The following is a 26060-nucleotide window of genomic DNA, read 5'->3' on the forward strand; positions in this document are numbered from 1 at the left end:
GATCTTGCTCCTGTTACAGTGCAATCACTTAAGGTGACTGAAGAACCATAAGAAGGGAGAAAAAAAATCACCTTAATTAAGGAATGGAATGTCTGTTACCTGTAACAAGCAGCTGACTTATTTGCTGTAATTGGCACCTACTCTAAATTGTAGGGACATGGGCACATGAAACAGTGAGACAACATGTGCCAGGCAACTGCTTATACTTGTTTCCAGAAGGCACATGTTTCCTGCACTCTTTAAGAACTAAAGACAAATTTACAGGAGAACCCAGCATTTAGATTCTGCCCACTTTGAGGTATTAAATGCATAAGGAAAGGATTAGTTATGTCCAAGTAGCATGCAATAGAAGTATTTTTAAACCAACATGGTTAAGTGTTAAGATTTTTAGAAATCAAAATATTTATTCACATAATTTTAAACTAAAGTCAAAGGTAATAAATCTTCTGTGGTAATGATTTAAGTGCAAGTGACGCTGGCTTTCTTTCACATTTGTGTCCTTCATTCAGAGAAAGGCAGATCAGTTGTTCTTAAACAAGTCAATGCAGCTCTGCAGGAGGGAGACATTGTTCTGGAAGAAAGAAGTCAAGGTAGACCAATGAATCGTTTTACATTCCAGACCTCCTACATATCTGTAAGAAGTAAACTCAAACCCACCAACTTAAAGCTTTTCACAAGAGATGTGAAGCCTGCCAAACTGGGTTGGTCCTATTCTTTATTAAATCACAACCTGCACACCAATTTCATGCTGTCAAGTTCCTCCCCTCTGAGGGTCTGGGACTGCAGCCTGGAGAGGCTCACCACTGAAGGTAGTGGTGGCCATCCAGCACCTCCCCCACCCGAGGTTTGCTCTCAATGCACTCACACCAATTCTGCTTACTGTGACTTAACCTAAATGCTATTTAAGAGTTCTTTGAAGTTGAAGGCCTTGGAAAGACCAGATAAAAAGTTGCTACAAATTTTCATGAGTGAGATTATAAATGATAAATATTCATATAGGACCTAGCACAAATTGCTTTAGAAAAGTTCTCATTTTAAAAGAAATGAGGGGCACCTGGGTGGCTCAGTTGGTTGAACATCCGGCTCCTGATCTCAGCTCAGGTCACAATCTCACAGTTTGGGAGATCGAGCCCTGCATCAGACTCTGCACTGACAGCATGGAGCCTGCTTGGGATTCCCTCCCTCCACCTCCCCTCCACCCCTCCCTTACATTCTCTCTCTCAAATAAATAAACTTTAAAAAGGTCCGGAATGTTAGTTATGATTTATGTATACATGACACTCTAAAACCCCAATTTAAAAGTTCATACACAACAGGACTTGGACTTAAGAAGTAAATGTTACAGTCTAAGAAATTCAAAATACACACATATGTTCAAGGTCTTCCTGCTTAACCAATGACGACTGGCCAGTGACTGCTCCCCCTTCTCCAGTGGCTCTCTGCTGACCCTGTTGTCTTGGGCCTTACAGCATTTCTGGTGCTCAACTGTATCCACGAACCACCAAAAAAGCCATGCCCAGAAACTGAGTGAATTGGTCTGTGCACCAAAATGTCTTTAAAAGCTCCTTAAGTAGACTCTAATGTGTATCTAACATTGAGGATCACTGTTCTCCATTTTTTCTGTATTAAATTAAGCTAGACATTAAATATTCAAGGAAGTTTTTCCTTCCTAAACAAAAAAGAAATTAGTATCAGAAAACAAGTATATGCTCTTCTCAAAAGCAGTATTTCATCAAGAAGTTATAGAATTTTGGCTTGCAAGCAGAAAAAAATATTCCAACAACTCCCACCTACATTACAGATTAAAACCACACGCAGGGACGCCTGGGTGGCTCAAGTCAGTTGAACTTCTAACTTCAGCTCAGGTCATGATCTTGCGGTTTATGAGTTCAAGCCCCACATGGGGTCGCTGCTGTCAGGGTGGAGCCTGCCCTTGCCCCGCTCCCCTCTGACCCTCCCCTGCTCATGCACGCTCGCTTAAAAATAAGTATTAAAAACACACACACAAAGCAAACCCCATCTGCCTGATGACACTGGGACAGTGAACTGGGAAAGAACTTGAACCCTAAAAAGCTTCTGGCTTAATGTGAAGGAAAACACTTACCCTGGCATGCTTTATTTCCAGTTCAGACATTTCAATTAGATTCTTTCTAAATGCTGCCACTCTCTTTCGTTTGAAGTTGATTAGTTCTGCAAAAGAGTTTACCAACAAAAGCTGAACAATTTTCTTTAACTTCCAAATATCATTCTTACAATCTTCAAAGCTTTAATACATACATTTCCTCACATTTTTATTACCTCAGTGATTGGGACACACACCTGACATTTTATGGACAACGTAGTAACGTGCCTGCCACTGCCTTTAAAATGAACACCGCACTCAATCACTGAACATCAAAATCCAGATAATGCCACGGACTACTTAGGAGAATCTCTGAAATGGTCAGTCTTGCCCCAAACCTCTAACTCCCAGTGCTTGTGGAAAGAGGGCTGGGAGAGGTCGTGAGTCATACATACCTGCGCCAATGACTATTTTAAACAATTATTTTTAAACTTTCAAATGACCACTCATGTTCAGACAGCTTCTCTGTGGATGTGATCTGTACAACAGGCCACTTTTACATCTATTCTTTCTATTGCCAAATACTGTTCAGGACTATTGCCCCATTAGAAATCAGGGTAAGCCAAAAATAAGTGCTTCCTCCCTCAGATTCTTTCCACGAGTGAGAACCACCACTCCTTTGCTCAAATCTCCCAGATCAAGCTGGTGCTCTAGTTCTCAGGAGCAAACATACCCTCCTGTATCAGGTCTGTGCAGCACTAACCAAAAGAAATACGAAAGCAGCCACATGAAAAAGTAAAAACTTTCAAGAACACTTACAATGATAAGTTAGTAACACTACCTTGGATATAGTAAACAGGTCTTTCTGGATGTCCAGATAAACTCACCTCCCGCCTCTAGGCCTGCACCCAGGACCAGGACTCAACACTAACCTGTCAGACCACCCATGATGCCTGCCCACACTATCACTTGTACCGTGCTCATTCAACTAACTCATCAGTTCAGCTATGAAGTTTAGAAAGAACTCGGATCAGAGGTAAACAGGTTAAGATCCATTCATCGCAGTATCCTATAGAACACTGTACTTTTAAATATAGCACACCCAGGCTTACACTTTGAATAAAGAGGATAAAAATCCAACAACACATGGACAAACCTTAGGCAATCAGGACAGGCCTAAATTGGCACCACTTTAAAGTTTTGTAGTTTTTCCTGAATCCTCTCTAAAGTTGTCAGAGCTACCAAACTTTGACCTACATAATAATCTAAGATTTCAACTCCATAGTTTTGAAGTTTGTTCTCAAAAACCTAAAATTAGCTAATTAAACAAAGGACAAGAATTTATTTTACTATGGCAGCAAGAAGATTCCTTCAAAAGAATCCAAAAGACGGCCACATGAGCATATCGGCATGGCTTTTGCAAGATTTCTGTACAGAGAAGCTCTGTCCCTTACAGCTAAGTTATAGTACTGAAAACATAAGCCAAGACAAAACAAAGGTCAAGAACTCTATTGCTTATTGCTAGTATCAGGATGTTTTCAGATATGCCTGGATTTTGGAACCAAAGGTGTGGGGGAAGGGGGAATTCTGAGAAAACAGTCTTAAAATGAGCTAGGGATTTGTCACAGAAAGCCAAGGTCTGGGAGTGAATCAAGTACAGTTACCACTATAATTACATTCAGGAAGACACATTCTTGACTTTTGTTCTAGCATGTTCCATGGCTCCTGAGAACTGCAGGTTAGACCACCCCATCCCTCCGCCCTGCGCCTAATAAGGAAAACTACAATTTACACTCCTGTTCTGTGGAAATGGAACACTATCTCCCAATAAAGTTAAACCATAATCCCCCCTACTCTGGAATGAGATAAGGCAAAAAAGAACCCTGCGGCTGTGGACTGGAACTGTATCGCCACCATGACTCCTAGAGAGAGTTACACACCCCTCCATTTCCTGGCTGTCTCTTGAATGGCCTAGAGAGACACCCCAGGAGAAATGAGCACACTCAACACCCTAAATCTTGTCACAATTCTGTAACTAAACAGAACCTACACTTCTGGAAGAAATGGTGATTTCTAGGGCTAGAGAAGATATAGGACATGCCAACTTAAAGGTGCTTCCCCCTAAGTCTGGACAAATTGAGCGCCAAAATAATGCACTACAATAATGAATTTAAAAACTATTTTCAAAAATAGAAACCCATGACTAACAATGACAAGAAAGGAAATGTGCAAAAGAAGGGAAGGCTTGTGCTTAATGGATGATGATGATGCCAAAGGCTTGGGAAGAGAACACTAGAACTGGGGAGCAGGGAATCGTCTTTCTGCAACCAGCACAGTAGGAGCTGGCTCAGGCAAGACTCAACACAGTCTAAATTTAGGGAGAAACTATCTGCAGGGTTTTTAAATGGTCTCCTCACACAGTTGATTAGTGACGTGGATATTAACTATACAGCAAAGAAATTAACACCACAAATGAGGAGAAAACGAACAGAACATGCCCTCAGATGTGACACCCGAAAGACACATTACTCACAGAATATTCTGTTGGAAATGCGTAACTAGAACCTATTCGTTGCAGAAATAGACCATCTGAAAACGAAGAACACTGTTTGTAGAGACTATGGTCTCCAAAAAGGCAAATGTCATTTTAAAAAAAGGTGAAGGGGTGGGGGCCTGAGAAGGGTTCCTTCCAAATTAGAGGAGACACAAGAGCAATGGTAACCTAATGGCAACCCCAGACAGGAAGCCATTATTAGGGCCAACAATAAGATGAGAATAGAGAGAGCAGGTTGGAGTGTGTTTTATTAAAGTTTACCAAAGTGGGTAAGTGTACTATAGGGATGTAAGACAAATACGGAACAAAGCTTAGGGATAAAAGGACCATAATACATACAACTTAATCTCAAATGGCTAAAAAAGAAAAGACCACCCCACGTGTATTTATAAACACAAACGTGGCAGCATGGGTGCACGTGCAAGAGACGAAGCAGAAGGGGCAAACTAGACAGCTAGGTGACTCCAAGTAAAGAATATATATATGGGTGTTCTTTTTACTTTCTGTGCAACTTTTCTCTGTGAGCTTGAAATTATTTCCAAATAAAAAGCAAAAAGTAAAGAATAGCCCTGCTCAACCTTCTTTTGCAGATTCAGAGAGCTGTTCAAATTTCTGGCAGCATTCTTGCTGGTGTGCCTCAGCCAACTTGACATCTTTGCTTTTCAACCTGGCCTTATCCAATGCTTTGTTTGAGTTCTCATAGTCGGTGAGGGCTTTGGTGCGTCTGTATAAGAGATCCTGAGAATAAAATTAACAGAAAGGACATGGTAGTTAAACTTATCCTGAAAAATCGCCAGAGAACACAACAGGAAGACTAAGTACCTGAACCACTCTAAAAACCAGCCCAAGTACCGTGGATGTCAGTGCACTGCCTGAAATGTCAGATGGCAACAATCTAATCCACTTCTACCTTCCCCTCCCATGTTTTTATGTTTTCTTTAATCTCAAGATTAGGCTGGGAACAGCAATTCTTATGGCATTGTCGAGAGGTTTTGGAATTCTTTATATGGATCAAGAAAAAAACCCAACAGTGAAAACTAAAGGATTTTTTTTTAGTTGATTCAGTCACGGAAAGCAAGTTCAGAAAATTAACCACCTTCTACTGAAACACAGGCAGGCACTACTGGGTGCATCCAGTGATACTGCTAGAACACAACTAGGCAGTGAGGCAGGAAGAACCTTCCTCTAACCCTGCCCCACAAGTCCTGCCTTGAGGAGTCTAACCCCAGGCTCTCATTTGAAATAAAGACTATTTGCAACCTATGGCAAAGTACAAGTTACCTCCGTATTTAAAATCTGATAGATATGTGAGATTCAACATACAATTATGTGTTCTTGTGTTCACTCAAAAAAATCTGTGTTTATCATCAGCTCTTAAGTCCATTAAAATAGAAAATGAGATACAATCCAATGTAAAAAAAAAAAATATATATATATATATATATGTATATATCCAAATAGAAGACTCAGGAAACATGCCAAAAGACAAATGAATAAAATAAAATAAAATAAAATAAAATGACTGTAAGGGAAATAATGAATTCCTACTTCCTAATGATTATTTTCCCTAATTTTACATTGCCTGATTCAGCAGGAGTAATTTAAATATTTTTGTTTAGTGTTATGCCCAGTGAATCCATGTTTCGTTCCCAATGGTCATTCTGCTTACCACTTAGTCTTGCCTTTTGGTAAGTAATGGTTTATGACTCAGTAACTGCAATTCAATAAACACTCATAAACCCCAAAACCTTTTCTCCTTCAGAAATAGCCCTTTTGGTGTGTGTTCAGTTACACCCATATCCAATATCCTACGATCCCCCAAATTACTATCTGATCAACTCAGCATCACCCCTACTGCTCTTAAGTGATACAAGCCAAAGGATTACTGTTTGGACTCTGGCTGGACATCCCATTTTCACTCTCCTAAATACAAGCCCGGCCCAAACACTGAACAGACTTGCCTGTACCTTGCTATAGCATGTGTTTCCCCAAACTGCAAATCCCTTGCTATTCCTGAATGAACTCAATTAATGACATTCAAATGTCTCTCAGTTTGGCAAGGTGGTCCCGAATTACTCCAATGCAGGAACTCCTGTCTTACTTACCTTAGCAGCCTCTATGTTGAGCATGTAGTATCGGAGAAGTTCCGTCAGCTTTAAATCTTCATCTGAGGAGACTCGACTCTCTACTTTCTATTAAAAAAAAGTAAAAGTCACCATCACCTAAGCAGACATCTACAGATTATAAAATATTATGAAGACCAATATAAAAATCCTTACCCTAAGTTTTTCAAATAGCTCAGCAACCTTCAAAAGGTACCTGAAAATATACACATGATCTTGGCAGAAGGTCTTAAAATCATGTATGAAACAGGACCTTATCAATACTCTTAAGACATGAATGAGTAAATGCAGGAGTCCTAGCCTTTAGTGCTTTACAATCAGTTTATCAAAGTAGCACTTTCATCACCAATTGGCACAATCTAGTAGTGAGGACGATTACAGAACTGGGCACACACGGACAGTGCCACACTCATGGCTATCGGCCTCTCTTGCCGCCCCTTCAGTCACCTTGCCATGCAGAAACCATGTCCCAAGATAGTCTTTAACCAATGCCAAAGCTGTGTTAACCAAGGGCAGGTTCTAAAAAGCCACCACCATGGGTATCCCAAAGCCATAAATATACTATTTAAAACAAAACAAAAAGCTACTATTTCACCTGGGTTCTGCTATTAGCCTGTCTTCAAATCAGAAATGTTATACCTGTTATACCAAGCCCTAGGTGTTAAGTAGAATACAACCTCACACCAGAAATGGTCAGGATGGAGAAACTGAAAAGTTCATATAAAAAAGCTCAACAATCTGACTGGGGTCATTGCATTACCCTTAGGACCACCTTAACCAAAACAAATGTTAAGTCCAGGGCATTACCAGACAAAGCACCATTTGCCACAGAACATACAAAGCAAACTTCATTCAGAGACAACTCCAAAATTAAAGCAAATCAATTAAAAAATGGAGACAGTTTGACAAAAATAAAGGCTTTGACAACAGCTACCATGTTTGGTATAGAGGTGCCCCGAGTCCCCAACAAACACCTTAAAATCTGTCTACATTCATAGGGTAGATAAGATTTGAGTGCTGGAGACGATCATCTACTCTTGATGAGCTGGCACCCAAAAGCAGAAGTGAAATTATTATAGTCATTATTCATTATACCACCCAGGAGTTTTTGACTAACAGAAAGGGAAAATGCTTTTCCAAGAAAAACTTACTTTTTGATGACTGTGGGCTCTTCTAAAGCCAGGCTATGCAGGCAGGCTGCAGTGTGGATATAGTCATCTGCAACATCTGCAGAAATAAGGACAGCTCTTTTTATATGAACAAAGCTGGCACACTGAGCAAAGCTAAGGTGGCTAGTGGGTAAATGGTATTTACTTTTATGAGATCGGGTCATTTTGTCAGCTTTTGCACATGAATCCTTGATCCTATTATAATAGTTAATGAGGAAATTCTTTTCTTGCTCAAAGAAGTCATCTACCTCCTAAAAGAGGAAAAGAAGATATGTAACAAGCAAAACTCTTAAGAATATGAATGCATTTTGTATCAATAGAAACATTAAGGACATAAGTTCATCCATAAGAACTTTAACCTCTATGGATCAGGGAAATCCAAACTGACAAAACAGCATTTCATACCCAAGATTGGCAAAACCCAAGTGCTGGCAAGAAATGTCAACAGAGAAAACCACTTTGAAGAGTCATTCAACAATGCCCAGGAAAACTCTGGCACTAAGATCCAGCAATCCTGGTAGAGAAGTGGTTCTTGCCTAGATTGTAACCTAGCCACATTTGTGTGTATGGGGGGTAAATCTGGTGCATACCAGCCAGGGATGCCAAACATCCAGCAATGTGTGGGTATAGGACAGCCCGACACACCTTAAAACACGGCAAGGACAAAGTCCTAGAATTACAAATTTTTGACAACGCCCTCCACCCAGCACCTGTACTCTGGGCTCCCTGCTCAAGCCCTCAACAAAAGTGGTAAAAGTCAGACACAAGATGGTAACTCAGTGGACGGTAACCATCAGTGGAAGGGGGTTGAGGAGTCAGAGATTAATTATCACCAGGGTAAATGGGAGACTTGTATGTCAATTTGGTCTTTTAGAACAGCTCTGTCCAACAGAAGTATGTGAACCACATGTGCTATTTAAAAAATCTCTAGTAGCCACATTTAAAAGAAAAAAAAAAAGGGGGGGTGAAACTACTTTTAATACTTTATATTCTTTTCTTCTTATGAAATTCTTAAAACCCAACACACAGGTCAAATTAAAAATCTGGTTAATTATACTAAGTAACTACATGCTAAGTGCTCAAGTGCTGCATGTGGCTGAGACTACCAAAGTGGACACTGTAGTTCTGGAGAATAGCATGAAATACTAATCCTGTAGCTTATTTTCTTTCTAAAAATAATTGAACAACTGCTTTGTTTACAGAAAAGGAGAAAATGGGAGAATTAAGTGTGTGAAGGTTCTTATCTCCTCGAGAGAACAGGGTATTTTAAGAGAATAAGTGAAAATTCAATGAGTAGATAAAAAATAACCAAAATTTGAAAAAACTATTTACATTTCTGTGAAGTTAATACCATTTGTTTCACAAACAGCTCTTCTGAAGAAATAAAAGGTCACCTATTCACACGAAGTCAGAATTTTCTACAACAGCTAAAAGCCACTTACTTTAACTCCAGAAAAAAGGACTTCATCGGCACTTTTCACCACACTTTTGAAAAAGCCACCAAACATCTCTTTGGTATTTTTCCGCCTGACACTTAGCTGGGTGGGGGGAATCCAAAAGAACAGTTTATGGCACACACATTTTTCTAAATCTAAAACCCTAAATACATTCTAAGTGGTACTGTTTACCAACACAGGCACACACAGAAGATACTTCCATCTTACCACTAGATCTAAAATATCAAATAAACAGCCAAACCTAAATACAAGCAATAATTCTAAAAGCATGACCTAAAGTTATTTTGGGAAGCTACTCAGCACTAAGTCTTGGCCTTTATTTTTATTTTTTTTAAAGTAGGCTCTGCACCCAACCTGGGGCTTGAACTCATGACCCAAAGATCAAGAGTTGTATGCTCTATGACTGAGCTAGCCAGGCATGTCTTTTTGGCCTCTAAATCCTTAAATTATTGAAACTCACTGGTTAGAAGATGCTGAAGTGTGATGCCCAGGTGGCTCAGTCAGGCATCTGATTCTTGGTATCAGCTCAGGTCATGATCTCACAGTTCACAAGACTGAGCCCTGTGTCAGGTCTGCATTGACAGCACCAGTGCCTGCTTGGGATTCTCCTTCTCTCTCTTTGCCCTCCACCCCCACCACGGCTTGTCCTCTCTCAAAATAAACTTAAAAAAAAAAAAAAATGCTGAGGAAATTTTTAAGTCAGGGCTTGCCTCACGCATATTAAGTAATAAAAAACATAACACTGGAAAAAAAGGGCAAAGCATATGACTCCTTCCAACAAACTTTTCTCCTAGCCAAGGAGAAAAAAAAAAGTGAATCAAAATTCCTCTTAATAATCCCCAAATTAACTGGGGGATAAAAAGTAAAAATCTTTAAGCAGCATCTTTAAAAATGTCTTACACAATGGATCTATGAGGCAGAGGGAAACAGCATCTAAAAAAGGATTCCATTATGCCATTAAAAAATTCAGTACTTTAAAAGTCAATTTTTCAGAAAATGTATCAAGCATGTCTTATTTTTATTTTTTTTAAAGCAATCTCTACACCCAACATGGGGCTCAAACTCATGACACCGAGATCAAGAGTCGCATGTTATATACCAGCTGAGTCAGACAGGGGCCCTTCAAGCATATTTTTAAAACTATGGTCATGTGTGTTTTCACTGGATCATGGAAATGGAACAAAAATGCCTTACATCCTGATCATATTCCAGGAACACATGGAAGTTGCGATCTTTACTGAGAACAGGGTGAGAGGAGAGCCGCTGCAGAAAGACTTCATGAGAGGACACAGTCTTCTTAAAGACTGCAAGATACTCACTGGAAGAGAAGCACACAAGGAATTCAACTGGCACCACTCGACTCAACGACCAATACTGGTCCTGGTTATCACTGTTCTGCTTCATACCACTAAGTGAAACACCTGAACTGGACCAAAACATTCTGGTATAACTTTATATCTAATTAGGTAATACAGCATTTGCCAATTGGGAATCTGTGGAACGAACCCAAAGAAGGGCAAAAGTAAAGTATAACCAGAGTTGAGCAAGTCTACAAAAAGTCCAAACCTACATGCAATCAGTGCTAGTATTTAGCAGCCACAGAACATGGTTTCTGTAAAATAATGAAAACCCTTTAATCCTGTAGCCACGTACATAGCACTGAAGTCTATCTACTAAGCCTTAGAATTATTAGACATTATAAAGTGACTTCATCTCAATCTAGGTATTCAAGATCACTGTAAACTTCTCAATGGTAGGACTTCAGTTGGCTGCATTCAGTGCTTTATGCTCAGAACAGCCCATGATAGACACTCAAGCCATGTGCGGGGAATGACTTAGTACCTGGAGGCGTATGAGCACTGGCCCTAGAGAGTAGCGACATGTGTAGGGCAAGGCACAGAAGAGAGCTGTTGAAACGGGCACCACACTGATTATGGAAGGGGGAGGGAGTCAAGAGAGAAGTACAATAATTTCATAAGAAACTTTAATGCAAACCCCCAACCGTGATAGAGAATAAAGAATCCATTTTTGTTTGAAATAAATTATAACCAAGTTAAAATATGCTTCCTGTGAACCTGGACTTCTTTCAAACCATCAATATGATTACTATTCAGAGTGCTGCCTTGAAAGAGCCATCACTGCAATCTAGTTTCAGTTATAACTCCAGTAACCAAACTACAGGGAGTAAGGCTTTGTACATTATCAGCAGCCTGAGAGTCTTTATCTATAAAGACAAAGGTTTACTTCACTATGCCAGACCAGCATTCCGAGTATGGTCTACATGGGGGGAAACAACTGGGTCCATCCAATGTCAGTGGCCCCCAGAGAATCAAAGTTAAAATACAAACTGCAAAATGTAGTTCTACAAGACAGCACTGGGCCACTAATTAACTGCCATACTTTGGAAAAGCTGCCAGGTTCTCCTGATTTCTGTACACACCACCACTTTTTTCTCAAAAGACACCGTCCTGTCAAGAAAATCCACTTACGCTTCCAGCTCTTGCTTCATCTTAGCAAATTCTTCTTTGGTCATAGACCCTTCACCCTCTCCCAGTTTCTGCATCTTTTCTCGAGGGCCATCGAAGTCAGGCTTTGTAGGAGCAGGCGGAATCTGTAGGGGAAGCAGATTAACTTGAGAGTATTCTTGTCCCGGTGGTGTTCTACTCAGTGCCTATGCACAGAAGGCAGCCATCCCAGTGGGGCTGACAGGTCAATCTCTGTTTTTCTTTTAACCTGATTCCTTTTGGCCATATAAAAAAAGAAATCTCCTCCCCACACCTGGGCACTCAGACTGCAAGCATTTGTTCAGGTTACCTATGATGGACGACTGATAGGGTATAATATCAGCCTGCTTCCATTTAAGTTTAAAATGTAAATACTATAATCAGCAATAAAATGAAGTTGATGAAGCACCATCAAAATTAGTCTCTAGATATCAAAGGAAACAACTCTAATTTTCAGTGAAGAGAATATTCTCAAACACAGGCTTCAATACTACTTTTGTTAACACAAAGACAACAGCTTCCCTCACTCCTTGAGCAGACTACAACACTTTTGAGAAATCTACTGAATGTACGCCATCAGCACTACTGAGGTTTTCCTAGAAATCAATTCTTGATGGCTGAAAGTGCCAGAGAAACCCCAAACCCAAAGATAGGGAAGATTCAAATCATGAAACCGTTTAGCCTCTTCTCTTATACAGGTCATAAGACTACGCTTCACCTCACAACTATAACACCATTCTCATGTTTTTAGCCTTTACCAATAACACCTGCTCTAGTTGGTAGATGAAATCAGTTTTCACAACCCCTTATAAAAAGTGGGTAAAAGTCTCTTTAAACAAAATGAACAATAAGGTAGAAGAAACTGACTTGATTTTCTAAAATGCACTTACGATAAGCCCAGCATAGTCTGCGGTTTCAATAAGAGTATCATGTAGCCACACAAAGTCTTCATGTTGCCTTGTAACAGAAAACTCTGGGCTCTGAAACGTGGGCAGCGTTGTCTGTAAAGAGCAGAGTAAGAAGTTAATTGGTAACTACCACTTTTTGATAAAGTGGTTTGGATTTCCTGGGCTGCGCTATGGGAAAATTCTGCGTAATAAAACATCTCAGTGAGACTCAGTAAAGAACAAAAGCAGCAACACATGACCTTCCCACTAAAATCATAGCTAAGATTCAACATATTCTGTAAGGAATTCTTTTCACAAAACTCCACCTGAGGTCAACTTAGGCAGATATAATCATAGGTGTCACACTGCCTCCTCAGTGAGGCATGCTAATCAAGCCACCAAGGTATTAAAAGAAAACCAGATGGGAGAGGACCCTACATACAGACAGCAGGTCTGTATGCCGGAGGTGGCTTGTATCTAGCATCAAACTGCCTAATTCAAATTGTGCCTCAGCCATTTACTTTCTTTAAACATGTGGCTCAGTTTCCTCATCTGTAAAATAGGGATAATAGGATACCATCATAAAGTTGTTGTAAAGAGAAAATTAAATCCATAAATAAACTAAATAAATATGAATAAAATAAAGGTAAATAAACCCTTTTCAACAACGCCTGGCATAAGACAAGCATTCAATACATTTTAACTTGTATGGAAGGAGAAAGGAGGCTGAACATGTTCCAGAAAGGATGGATTCTGCAAAATTACATTTACTTTCCATGTTTTTCAGATTAGCATATTGCCTTTGTCAAACTAAAACTCTGGAAATTGTTCTGAATCACAAGAAACAGGAGGGGCAAAGGCCAATAATTTAGTAAATACGGAGAAAGCAAGCACTTCTCATGCATGCTAATTAAAAACAAAGGTGGAAGATGTGCTCTGCTTAGTAGGCAGCTCCACCTGTATCACTTTGTCTGGTTCGGCTTCCTCATGGAGCAGAGTATATACAATATCAGCAATACCCACAGCCCAAGGGCTCCACCATAGTGGAAAATGCTGAACCAAGAGCATTTATCTGATGCTCACTACAAGCAAGATGAGGGATGTACTCACTCAGCAGTAGTTCTACACTGCCAAAAAAAAAAAAAAGCAACCATTTCAGTTGAGGAGGTCTCTTCATCACTGTGAATCACAAGGCTGTAGCCTAACATTGCTTTGATTACTGAAGTCATTCTGTCACTTACCTTGGTGTGCACTGTAAATTTGACCTTATCTCTCTCACTGAGTGCATCAGGTATGTCAATCTGAAGCGAGGGATCAACATTCAGGTCCACAGATACAGATCTCAGCTGAAATACATTTTTTGGCTATTAGTCTCAATTTCACTGTAGTGTTAAAAAGTATCCTTCTAAAAATGGAAGCTAGTAATTAAAAGGTGTTCTATACAAGATCATTGGGGCGCCTGGGTGGCTCAGTCGGTTGAGCGTCCGACTTGGCTCAGGTCATGATCTCGCGGGGTCTGTGGGTTCCAGCCCCACGTCGGGCTCTGTGCTGACAGCTCAGAGCCTGGAGCCTGCTTCAGATTCTGTGTCTCCCTCTCTCTCTGCCCCTCCCCCAGTCATGCTCTGTCTCTGTCTCAAAAATAAATAAACATTAAAAAAAATTAAAAAAAAAAAAAGATCATTTATGACAAAGTCAGCTGAGATATCTCTTAAGTTTACTTGAAATTGCGGGGAAACCTGCAGATAGGTAGGTCCAAAATATTTATGTAATCTGAACAAAGCAACTACATGATTTTAGGTCTATGTGAAAAATACATTTAACCAAACACTTCAACTGTACTAGTAAGAAGTCTTGAACTAGACAGAATGAAAGCTTGAACTTCTCACATAAATGCCCAAACTACGAATAACATTCAAAAGGCATTAACCCGATAGTACACAGAACTGAAAGAAGTTAGAAACTAAGAAAAGAGAAGACATAGAGAACAACAGTAAAGTGGTATGAGATTCCTGAGTAGACAGAAAAATCCAGCTCAAGAGTGAACCAATTTATATTCAGGGATTGTTTCAAAGAGGTGAGAAATCTAGACACAAGAGGTGAATTATAAAATCCCACTGTGGTTACACGAGGGACAAGTGTGAAAACACTGCCCTGGAAGCCAAAGTAACTGATTCTGTGAGTTGGTAATTCAGAGGAAAATAATACCCCAAAACACATTTTTGCCAGTTTAAGAATTTGGGGGGAGAAAACTGGAAGAACTTCACTGTTGTGAAAAAGTGGTTAAAATGCTTTCCTACTAAACTTAAAATATAATGAATTTCCTAATTTTTAAAGCAGACAAGCTGATGGTCAATCTGAAGACTTGACACAAACATGGCCTGACAGCGCACCAGCATAAGCAGCTCATCCCTCTTCCACCCAACTAGGAAACTAGTGCTGAAATAACATGTCACAACACTCTAGATTACTGCACCTGGAGAATGCCAAATGAAGACTGGCATCAAGAGGATTAGAGAACAGGGAATACAAAGGTATGTATGTCCTGGTGGATTCTTTGCCTCAAAATAAAAAGTTCAAGACCAAGGTTTGACTTCTGAAACTAGAAAATCTGGTTCAACCAGGCCTATAAAGACACCAAAAAATGGATTCACACACACAAAAAAACGCATCGATTATTTCTTTCTCTTTTCTATCTTAAAAGCTGCCAGTACTCCCCCTTTCCCGTTAAGCACTGCAACGAAGAAAATTTTTAAATTGCAAAAACCAGTAGCCCTGGAACAGTGGCTCTCCTCTAAGAAATAATTCAAACATCAAATATTAATAAAATCACAGTATACTTTAACAGTCCCTGACATCTCAACCTCAACACTTCTTCAAAATGAATTCTTGATGACTCCTATGAAATATTTGCTTGTTTGGCTTAATTTTCACATGTCCATTTATGAGATCTCTGCAAACAAAGATAAAGCCCCAAGGTCAGGGACACTTCATTTTATCACAACTCTGACATATTTCTGATAAAAGCTTCCTTCCTTCTGTTAACTTACCACTGGGCAAATATGTTGAAAAAGATCTCAAAATACACACTGAATTTGATTGCAGAGAATACTGGCCATCCTGTCTATCTTATGTTTGTGTCTGGCAGTTTAGGAGATAAAGTAGACCAGGTATAAAAGAGTCCAGAAATACTGCTAGAAAGGTAGAGTAGCCCTTGGAACAGGTCTAAGGTGCATTTAAACAACTGCTACGGTGCCTAAGATTCCAGTTCCTGAAGAAGTCACAAATCCTGGTTTCCAGCCAATTTTTTTTTAACATGCTGACAATTCCATTTTAGCTCACTACAAGCCAAGCAAACTATGAGCCTACAAACTGCACACAGACTACGTTGTGAATTAGGATTGAAGGACCCCAGGGGAATGTAATCTAGTAAATGGAATTCATTTAAGCACTATAGTCAAAGCTACAATGGACTTTCCCAACTGCTTTTTGTTCCACAGAACAATTACTTTGGTTTCAGGGTGCCTGGGTGGTTAGGTTGATCAGGCTTCCAACTTCCACTCAGGCCATGATCTCATGGCTATGAGTTCCAGTCACACTCAGACTCTGTGCTGACAGTTCAGAGCCTGGAGCCTGCTTCAGATTCTGTGTCTATGCCTCTCTCTCTCTCAAAAACAAACATTTTTTTTAAAAGTTACTCTGGTTTCACCTTTCTTCCTATACTCTCAACCACACAGAGGTAAAACTCCAGACTATTATGTTACCGCCTTCCTTTCTTGTCAGCATACAAATTTCATTTTTTGCAGTGAGGACACAGAGAAATAGCAAAAACCCCTAAAGGTTTCAAAAGACTTTCCACCATAGCAGGATATCAAGGACCCAAGCTTCTCCAGCAAGAAATCATTTTTGCCTGGATACACTGCCCCAGGAAGGGATTCAAACAAAAATCCAACCACCTGACATAATAGTCTTAACCATCAAAAACCAAACAAAACAGCCCAGATAGCACAGTAAGTCTGTATTTGTGCATTAAAGAGTTGTCTAAAAAGGGATACCGGCAAAATTCTAAGCATTCAGGTCATCCATCACCAACTCAAGAGTTCTCATTCACAAGTCAAATCAACTTTCTTGTATTGAAGCATATAACCCTCCAGATACCGAAGATAAATCATCAAGGAGTAAAAAGTTGTGAAATGTTCAAAGCTTTTAAGTCAGCACTGTATCCTGACTCCGGAAGCACAAGTGTGATTAAAAGGTCAGCATTCTTTCTTCTCCTTAGTCAACAAAACTAACTCTCCACAGCTTGATGCCACAGTACGTGCTAAATAAATCACCAGCATGGAGGGTACAAGGAGTGGATGGCATCCCTTCATATACTTTTGCCCATTCACCCACCTCTATCCCAAGTAATAATTCAGAGTACTATTTAGAACTGCAGGCCAACATGTCAGTCTTTGACTTGGGCCACAGATATCAAAATGCCTAAAATGGCTGTTTAAATCAGCAAGGAGGCAAACTGCAGAACTATCTGAGAGCAGGCATGTAATTTTTCTGTTTCCCAGTTCCCTCAGGTATCTCCTGAGAAGTGAATTTAGAAGGCATCTTCTCTGGGGCACCTGGGTGGCTCAGTCAGTTAAGTGTCCAATCTTAGCTTGGGTCATGATCTCGAGGTCAATGGGATCAAATTCCATGTCAGGCTCTGTGCTGACAGCTAAGAGCCTGGAGCCTGCTTCGGATTTCTGTGTCCCTGAGGTCTCTCTCGCTCTCTGCCCCTCCCCCACTTGCATTCTCTCTCTCTCTCTCTCTCTCTCTCTCTCAAAAACAAACATTAAAAAGAATTTTTTTTAAATTAAAAGGTATCTACTCTCAGGACACCCAGTGGCTCAGTTAAGGTTCCAACTCTTGATTTCAGCTCACATCATGATTGTCATATTACCGTTTGTGAGATTAAGCCCTGTATCAGGCTCTGCACTGTGCTTAGGATTCTCTCTCCCTTTTTCTCTGGCCTTCCCCTGCTTGCGTGCTCTCTCAAATAAGCTTAAAAAAAAAATAAAATAAAAACCTTGCCTAGTCTCAAACAATGGAATTTAAGTTTCTGAATGTAAATTTTGCGGTAAGAGAACCTAAAAAGGAGAAAAACTGATAAAGAATCCCTGTGCATTTCCTCACCTGATCATCACCTTCACAGTTGGGGCACCTGACACTGGTTACAGGACAATTCTGCAGAGCTCTGAGCTGCTAAAAACCACTTTTGGTCCAAATTTCATTTATGACTCACTCTGGTACAAACAGCATCAAGTGCAAAGCTCCTTCTTCAAATGGTTTAATGGCTTACAGATGGCAAAGGGTACCTATGTGACTGGACAACACAGAAGGGTAGATTCTGAAATTCAGAATCCACAGGGAGAATAGAAATACTTACAGAAAATATCAATGTTATGGGGACTACAGACTCCAGTTTAAACTAGCACCATGCAGCCAAAACAAGACACAACAAAAAGAAATTATCTCCACAGTAACTGTGCTCTGCCAGAATGGGGACTAGCTGAATAACCATTAAATCTAACTAGCTTTGCAGCAGAGGATGGGCTACATGGGTGATAGGTATTAAGGAGGGCACTTGTGATGAGCACTGGGTGTTATATGTGATAAATCACTAAATTCTACTCCTGAAACCAGTATTAAAAAATTTAAATAAAACCTTGGAAATAAAAATAAATCTTACTTATTCTGTACATAGTAAGGAATTGAATATGCTAGCACATGCGACATCAGTATGTCTTCCCTTCAAACTGTTCCTTTTTCCTAAGGATTTTGCTTTATCCTTCCCATTGCCTGTGTCTAAGACCTGTGTCAGGGAGAGGGCCAATATGACAAGTCATCCATGAATGGTGTCAACAGCATGGAGCCAAAACGGAGGCAAGAAGCCTGCCTTGTAAATCAGATTTTCATTCTGATCACAAGAACCAAGAAACAGACTATTTCAGCTAGAAAGGTAAGGATACCTTACATAGCCCAATACTTATTTGTGAGGAAATAAATCCAAAAATGCTCAGCTGCAGACACACTCTAGATCTGCATTAGTTAGTTCTGAAAGCAAGACTCACATGATACTTATGAAACATACTCGGGGCACCTGGGTGGCTCAGTCGGTTAAGCGTCCAACTTCAGGTCAGGTCATGATCTCACACTCCATGAGTTCGACCCCGCATGGGGCTCTGTGCTGACAGCTCAGAGCCTGGAGCCTGCTTCAGATTCTGTGTCTCCCTCTCTCTCTGCCCCTCCCCTGCTCATGCTCTGTCTCTGTCTCAAAAATAAATAAAAACATTAAAAAAATATATTTAAGAAACATACTGTATTATGGTTCCAATACATTAGGAAGTGCTCTATTAGAGAAATCCTAATGCCATATCCTCCTCCAAAACCCTCTTTATGGTTCAAGTATTGCTATTCCAATTGTTAGTTTTCTTCCATCCTGAAAGGTAACCAAAACCTGTTTATTATCTGCATTCAAGCCCAGCTTTTCATCATAGCACTGGTGCATAAAAAACAATTCAATGGACTATAAGCAACGTAGGAGCTCTGCTTTTATAGATCTTTGTCTTCATCTCCTGGCACCTTCCTCCCTCACACCAATTGGATCTCCCCTTCCTATAATTCAGGCCTGCCAATATTATATCTTAATCCTCAAAGACAATGGAACCAAAGACTTCTGGAAAATCTCAGGCTACCAACATAGATAATAGCTATGGAAGTTAGTCACATGCTTTAAAAACTAGATAAAGGGCTGCAGCAAGTGATCAGATTTCCACCACTCATCTTGGTGAGATGGGACCCAGAGGGCCCCACCCCTGCTGACACCAACCATTCTTACCGGTAGTCTACCAACACACAAGCTGTCCACAGTAGAACACTGCAGACTGCAGGGCATTTAGAGGCTACATAGCTCCGAGTTCCTAGAACAGGAACCGAGGCTTGGAAGAAGGTCAGTGCAGCGCACTCAGCGAATGGATAAACTGAATCATCACTTCACAGAGCTGCAAGCCTATGAACTAGTCAAATCCCAACAAGGAACCAGAAAGAGATTAAGTTGTATTATCTATCAGCTTAAATACCTTCATTTCAAGAAATCCATCTACTGGTGCACCAGGATGGCTCAGTCAATTAAGTATGACTCTTGCTTTCGGCTCAGGTCATGATCTCACAGGTTTGTGAGCTCAAGCCATAGGTCAGGCTCTGGGCTGACAACTGCAGAGCCTGCTTGGGATTCTGTCTCCCTCTCTCTCTGCCCCACCCCCATTCATTCTCACTCTCTCAAAATAAACAAGCATTAAAAAAAAAAGAACTTAGGGGTGCCTGGGTGGCTCAGTCGGTTGAGTGTCCGACTTGGGCTCAGGTCATGATCTCACGGTTCGTGGGTTCAAGCCCCGCATCGGGCTCTGTGCTGACTGCTCAGAGCCTGTTTCAGATTCTGTGTCGCCTTTTCTCTCTGCCCCTCCCCCACTTGCGCTCCGTCTCAAAAATAAACAAACATTAAAAAAAAAAAACTTAAAAAAAAATCCATCTACTTGCCAGATACCTGGATTATTTTTTCAAAGGAGTTCACAAACAAATGAGTTGAGATCTGTACAGATCTTTTGCTGGGAAGCAAAACACCAATGCTACAGAGGAAGTAGCTCCAACAAATTCATTCAAAGCTCAAATCCTCTGCATCCCCAAAACTCCTCCCAGCAGTTCCCTAGTCTACTATGTCCACAGCCCTCCGAAACCTGACATTTTACACATTACTCATGCTGATGAGAGTATTCAGAAACATTTACCACCTTATCCTTATGATCTTACTTTATGATCAACCCAAGATGAAACAGAAATAGGTTTAAGAATAAAAAAATTTACCTTCACCACCAATGCAGATGGTTCAGCAACATGGATAGAACTGTCTGAGGTTAAGCTTGTGTCATCTAAATTTGAGACACAAAAAGCATACAAAGAGGTCGCCTGCTTCATGGTGGGATTTCCTCTGCTTTGTGTCAGAAGTAGGACATGTTTCCCAGATCATTCTGATACAAAGATTTCAATTCTTCACTTTTATAACTCACCAGTTCCCTGGGACCCATCAGCACCAATGTTCAAGCTTTGTACTGCCCTCCATGGAAAAGCCAAATAAAAGCTTTGCAAGTGCTAACACCTACATTTGTACTCTTCATGATTCACACTGACCAGAATGAAAACTTATGGGTCTGACCCACCAAGAGACGTAAATCGTAAACTCTTCAGGCAGAAAACGCATACCACAGGTTAACATAAGCAGCTATCTTGAGAAAATTACCCTTCCTCTCCAGACCACACAGTAGTACCTTAAAATATCACAACAAATTTGTTAAAGGAGAAGTGGGAGGGAGTCAAGCCAAAGACCCAATTTCTAAAGCAAAGGTAGTTCAGTCATTCCTTTGTGCCTTCAACTACAACTTACACACTCCCCTCTGTGTATTTATGGCTTGCATTTGGGATATGAAACAGCTGATGATTTCCACATCCCTCTTTTAGGAGAAAGATACTCTTAAGGGTAACTCAATAACCGGAGTACCTGCATGGCTCAGTTGGTTAATCCTCCAGCTCTTGATTTCGGCTCAGGTCATGACCTCACAGTCGTGAGTTTGAGCCCAGTGTTGGGCTCTGCACCGCGTCAGGAGAAGCCTGCCTGGTCTGTGCCCCTCCCCCATTCATTCTCTCTCTCTCTCTCTCTCAAAAATTAAAAAAAAGTAACTCAATCCATCCCAGCCCAAAATGTCCTGCAAGTGCTGTCATCAGAGCCTCAGGTTTCCACTGTCCAAAGTGGCACTGAACTCCATCATGGTAAACACTTATGTGCCCCTTTGTAACCTTCAATTGCCCAGAAGCTGAAGAAAACCACCTTTAACCATCTTTGGTTCCTCAATACTGGGGGGAAAGTTAATTTCAAAAATGGTCAACAACGCTTATATTTTATATAGCATATTGTTGCCTTAGAATTTATCAGTCCTAGACCTGACAAGATTTGATATAGGCTTACTAAGTATTTAGCCTCTAACACGACCTAACCCACTCATATCACACCATTTTAGAGAGAAGAATTAACAAGTGATTCTCAGTCAAGGGACATTTGGCAATGTGTAATTTTACTCTTGATACTGGAGAGAAGGGAGTGGTCACCTAGTAGAGGCCAGGGATATTGCTAAACACACATTTACTATGTACATACCACAACAAAAACTTACCAAGACCAAAATGTCCATAGTACTCAGGTTGAGAAATCCCACCTTAAACTAAAACTCTATATTAGACATAATCTAAGTCTCACCAAATGAAAATTTAACCTCAGAATCTAGAAAATTCTCCCTTGGCCATTTCTTCCCATAGCACAAAAAAAGAAAAAAAAAAAAAAAAAGAAAAGAAAAAAAAAGTGAGATTATGACCTACTAAAGTGGCATTCACAAATGAGGATCCTAAGACACTGTGTGCAAGTTACTGATCCAGAACTAAGGTGTGGGCAGCTCTGATAAGTCATGCTTCCCAAGCTTAGAAAATTAAAAGAAAAATGAAGTCATTTAGTATAAACTCCAGTCCACAAAAATTACTAACTTTGGACTTGCTATAGTATTGTTAAAAGTTCAAGACTGTTCCTATACTAACACAAATTATAGGTCATTCTTCCATCCAAGCTGGAGGAGAGTAGCATCCCTACAACTTCCACACCAGTTTAAAGAAAAACTCGCTGCAAACCAGAGCAGTACCTCAAATAGTAATGACTGGCTCTGAGGAGACACCATCCACCCAAAGTCCATATAACCTACTAGTGAAAGACCAAGTTGTAACAGCAGTAGGTGGGGAGGGGTATCACCTAGCTCTTGCAAAGCTTTTGTGTTAAGCTTCAGTCCAGTAGCAATTTAAGAATCATTAAAAAAAAAAAAAAAAAATCCAAGATCAATGAGGACCCTCAGAAAGATACACACTGAACCTGAGTAGAAACTCAAACATGCTGCCCAGCTATTTTAATGACTTTTTGGCAAAGGGAAGCCTCAGAGAACCTAGAAAGTACAGAATGACTAAAGGCCAGGGTTAACTATCATTGTTGCAGAAAAAAGGTTCCGCATAATCTCCAATTATTTTCCTCTACCCATCACAGAAAACTCCGGACACCAGGGAACTCTGGGGGACAGGGAAGCTCATTACTAGTTTATCATGAAGAGAAGGCCTAATGGTGTTAATCCTTTAGTTGACTTTTTCAGGAACTAAACTTGGGAAAAACCTACTTTCCTGAATTTAAAGACCAAGATATAATCTTTACTATCAGTTGAGGACTAGTTAAAAAAACAAAATCAATCATGTATCTCTTCTCATAAACTACTTTCGGGGAAAGGAGACAAATCCCAAAACCTTCAGCTAACGGATGTAACTAAACGGAAATATCAGGCTACCAAATACAAACCAATACTCCTTTTAGTTTTGCTGAACAAGCCAAAAAGAGCACTTGCTGTACAAGCATTCAAAACCCTCAAGAATCATTTATGTTCCCTACTTAACTAGTGGACCTAAACCCCATGAACCCTTATCCTCATGTAAATCCCAAAATAATCAGAATATTTAAACTTAGAACATTTTCAGTTTAAAAATGTAAAATATGTCAGGGGCACCTGGATGGCTCAGTCCGTTAAGCGGCGACTTCGGCTCAGGTCATGATCTCACAGCTCGTTGAGTTCGAGCCCCACATTGGGCTCTGTGCTGACAACTCAGCCTGGAGCCTGCTTCAGATTCTGTGTCTCCCTCCCTCTCTGCCCCTCCCCTGCTCATGCTCTCTCTCTCTCAAAAATAAACAAACACTAAAAAAAATTTGTTTTAAATGTAAAAAATTTCAATTGACTAACAAGGCTGTATTATGGCAAGAGGATAGTTTGCCTAAGATTTGACTTCCTGTTTGTTTGGGCTTTTTTTACACTTGTCCCAAACTCCCTTTTGCTCAACAGTGAAAAACACCTAGACTTAATCCACAGCACGGGGCTAAGCATCACAGATAAAAGCAAAATAAAGCTGAGTTTTACAGTAGCATTTTACTAAGCTTTATTATTTCCCAATTTCTGTAATTAAAAAAAAAAAAATCAGGAAAATTCCATATAATCCTCGCCTGCACCCACTAAAACCAACAGGCAGGAAACAGCCTTTATAAACTTCCAATTCTGCCGGAGCATCAGCGTGGTGGGAAAATTATTTTAAAAGCCAGCTACAATCTAGTGTGGTAACAGGAAGATAGTTGAAGGAGTTAACTCCTTTTAAAATGCTGTAATAAAACAGATTTTGGAGGAAGTGGTATCAGGTGATAGAAATAAAGTCAAATTGCTGTCAAAATTCCTATTCAACACCTAAACTTCTATAGACAAAACTACCGCTGTATTTTACAAAGAATCATGGTCTCAAGTTCCCACTTACCTCTTAGTTAAAAAAAAAAAAAAGAAAGATAAGTTTACTTATTTCAAATTTCAAAAAAAAAAACTACCCCAATCAAGACTCTACTGTCACACACAAAGCTGCATTTCAATAACTAACAGAGCAGTGAGGGGCACCTGGGTGGCCAGGGTCATGATCTCACCTTTGAGTCCCAGACCCCCTAGGGGCTCTCCGCTGTCAGCCTGGAGTCCACCTCAGATCCTCTGCCCCCCCGGTCTCAAAAATAAACACTAAAATATGTACACATTAAAAAAAAAAGAAGAAGAAAAAACTAAACACACACGACAACAAGAACTTTGTTGGAAGAATCCAGCTAGCTGTGTTAACTTCGCCACTGACTACATGAAAGTATCTCCAAACGTGCTGTGGATCAAAGGATGTCTTTGACTTTTAAGTATGTGTAACTCTAAGGTGCCTTCCAGGTCACCTACATTTGAAAGCGCCTTGTATTCTTTTTTTTCGTTTTCGGTCAGAAAAACTTTCCTGGTGATGATTCATCTGCACATAACGTCGCGGCTCGCACCCACCTCTACAAATTGCCAAACTATCTTAAGTGTAAATGCCAGTAATAAGCAGAGACTGGCCTCTAAATCTTTACTTGGCCATAATACCCTGAATTTACTGCAACAGTTACCCTTCAGACCTCAAGATTTAGGGGGCACGGGGACGGTTTACATAAACGCGCAAGATTTTAAAAGTAAAAAACCAAGTTCAGTAAGTATTGGAGAGCGCCTACTAAAAATTACAGAATTCCCGCAGTGACGCATTTGGCGTTTACAAAGTTGTGAGGAGCAAGCGTCCGTCAGATTGGACTTGACGGAATTTCCCCAGTATTTGGGCCAAAGAGACCTTTCCCAAAGTGAGGGGGGCGGGGGAGAGGGGTCAGTTTGAAGGCAACGGCACCAAATTATGCCATTTGCGGCATGTCAGGTGGATTTCACCTTCACCGTTCAGTCTTTGCTAAGAGTTTTCACAACCTTCCACGCGAGAGCACATTCCCGAGTCTCCAGAGAGAAGCTCCGGGGACTCGCCGCGCGCTCTCGGTACCCGCCACCCGGGCTCGTGCTACCGACACCGATCTCGAGACTCTGGTTGTCGCCTCGAGTACGCAGCAGGCGCCGGCAAAGCCCTTAAAGGGGACGAAGCAGAGGGCGCGCGGGGACCGGCGAGTACCCCCGCGTGGAGGGCTTTTCGCGGGGAGACACGGCGGCACGAGCAGTCCCCGGGGGACAGGGAAAGGAATGTGGGGGTCCGGGAGGTCGGCGGGGCCTCCCGTCCTGGAGCACGAGAGCGAGGAGGGCCTCACCTTGCTGCGGTCCTCCTCCTGCTGCAGCAACTCGGGAACCGCGGCCATGGCGACGCGGGACTCGAGCGAGGGCCGCCTGGCTGTGCGAGGAAAGAAGAGACTGGGCCGCCGCCGCCGCCTCGGGGGCGCCTCTCAGGGGCGGCCGCGGCCCCGCCTCCGCCAGCCTCCCTGACCGACGGCGGCAGGAGGCCTCCGGACTCCTCCACCATCCCAGCAGCCCCGGGAAAGGCCAGCGGCGCGCCACGTGCTCCCCCAGAACGGCCTCCCCCGTCCCCGCAGCCGTCCATCTTGGAGCCGGGCAAAAAAGCTACTCGGGGCCTACCCTCGCTCCGGGCCACGCGGAAACCACCGGCCGCAGGGCCGCGAGAAGGACGCGGAGAAGCAGACGCTCTCCCAGCACAGCGCGTGTCAAGAAAGCCCGCTCTCTCGTGCGGGAGAATTTATTACTCAGCCAGAGTCCAAGATGGCGACCATCCGTGACGTAACAAGATATCGTGAGAGCGTAAGGGCGCGATTTGGA

At 41.2% G+C, this 26060-nt stretch overlaps 1 protein-coding gene and 1 non-coding gene across 4 annotated transcripts; both read right to left on the minus strand.

Moving 5' to 3' along the window:
* Positions 1–378: 378 nt before the first annotated feature.
* Positions 379–26003, minus strand: SNX5 (sorting nexin 5). 3 transcript variants are annotated; one of them, XM_011280964.3, is made up of 14 exons: positions 25863–26003; positions 25541–25620; positions 13998–14102; positions 12760–12870; positions 11855–11976; positions 10560–10683; positions 9351–9446; positions 8054–8159; positions 7891–7966; positions 6896–6935; positions 6722–6808; positions 5195–5354; positions 2105–2190; positions 379–571 (listed from the first exon to the last, which is right to left on the minus strand). In XM_011280964.3, the coding sequence occupies exons 2-14, from the start codon at positions 25586–25588 to the stop codon at positions 521–523; spliced, it is 1212 nt and encodes a 403-aa protein (XP_011279266.1). In that variant the 5' UTR covers positions 25589–25620; positions 25863–26003; the 3' UTR covers positions 379–520. The 3 variants fall into 3 exon arrangements, with proteins under 3 accessions (XP_011279266.1, XP_044909845.1, XP_003983867.2); XM_045053910.1 differs by having other exon boundaries at positions 25541–25616; positions 25863–25920; XM_003983818.6 differs by lacking the exon at positions 25541–25620 and having other exon boundaries at positions 25863–25995.
* On the minus strand, positions 19550–19786 carry LOC111559976. The gene has a single exon (XR_002741436.1). It is a non-coding gene; the product is annotated as a small nucleolar RNA SNORD17 (small nucleolar RNA).
* Positions 26004–26060: the final 57 nt, after the last annotated feature.

This window comes from Felis catus, chromosome A3 (genome assembly GCF_018350175.1).
Source record: "Felis catus isolate Fca126 chromosome A3, F.catus_Fca126_mat1.0, whole genome shotgun sequence".
Taxonomy (NCBI): Eukaryota; Metazoa; Chordata; class Mammalia; order Carnivora; family Felidae; genus Felis; species Felis catus.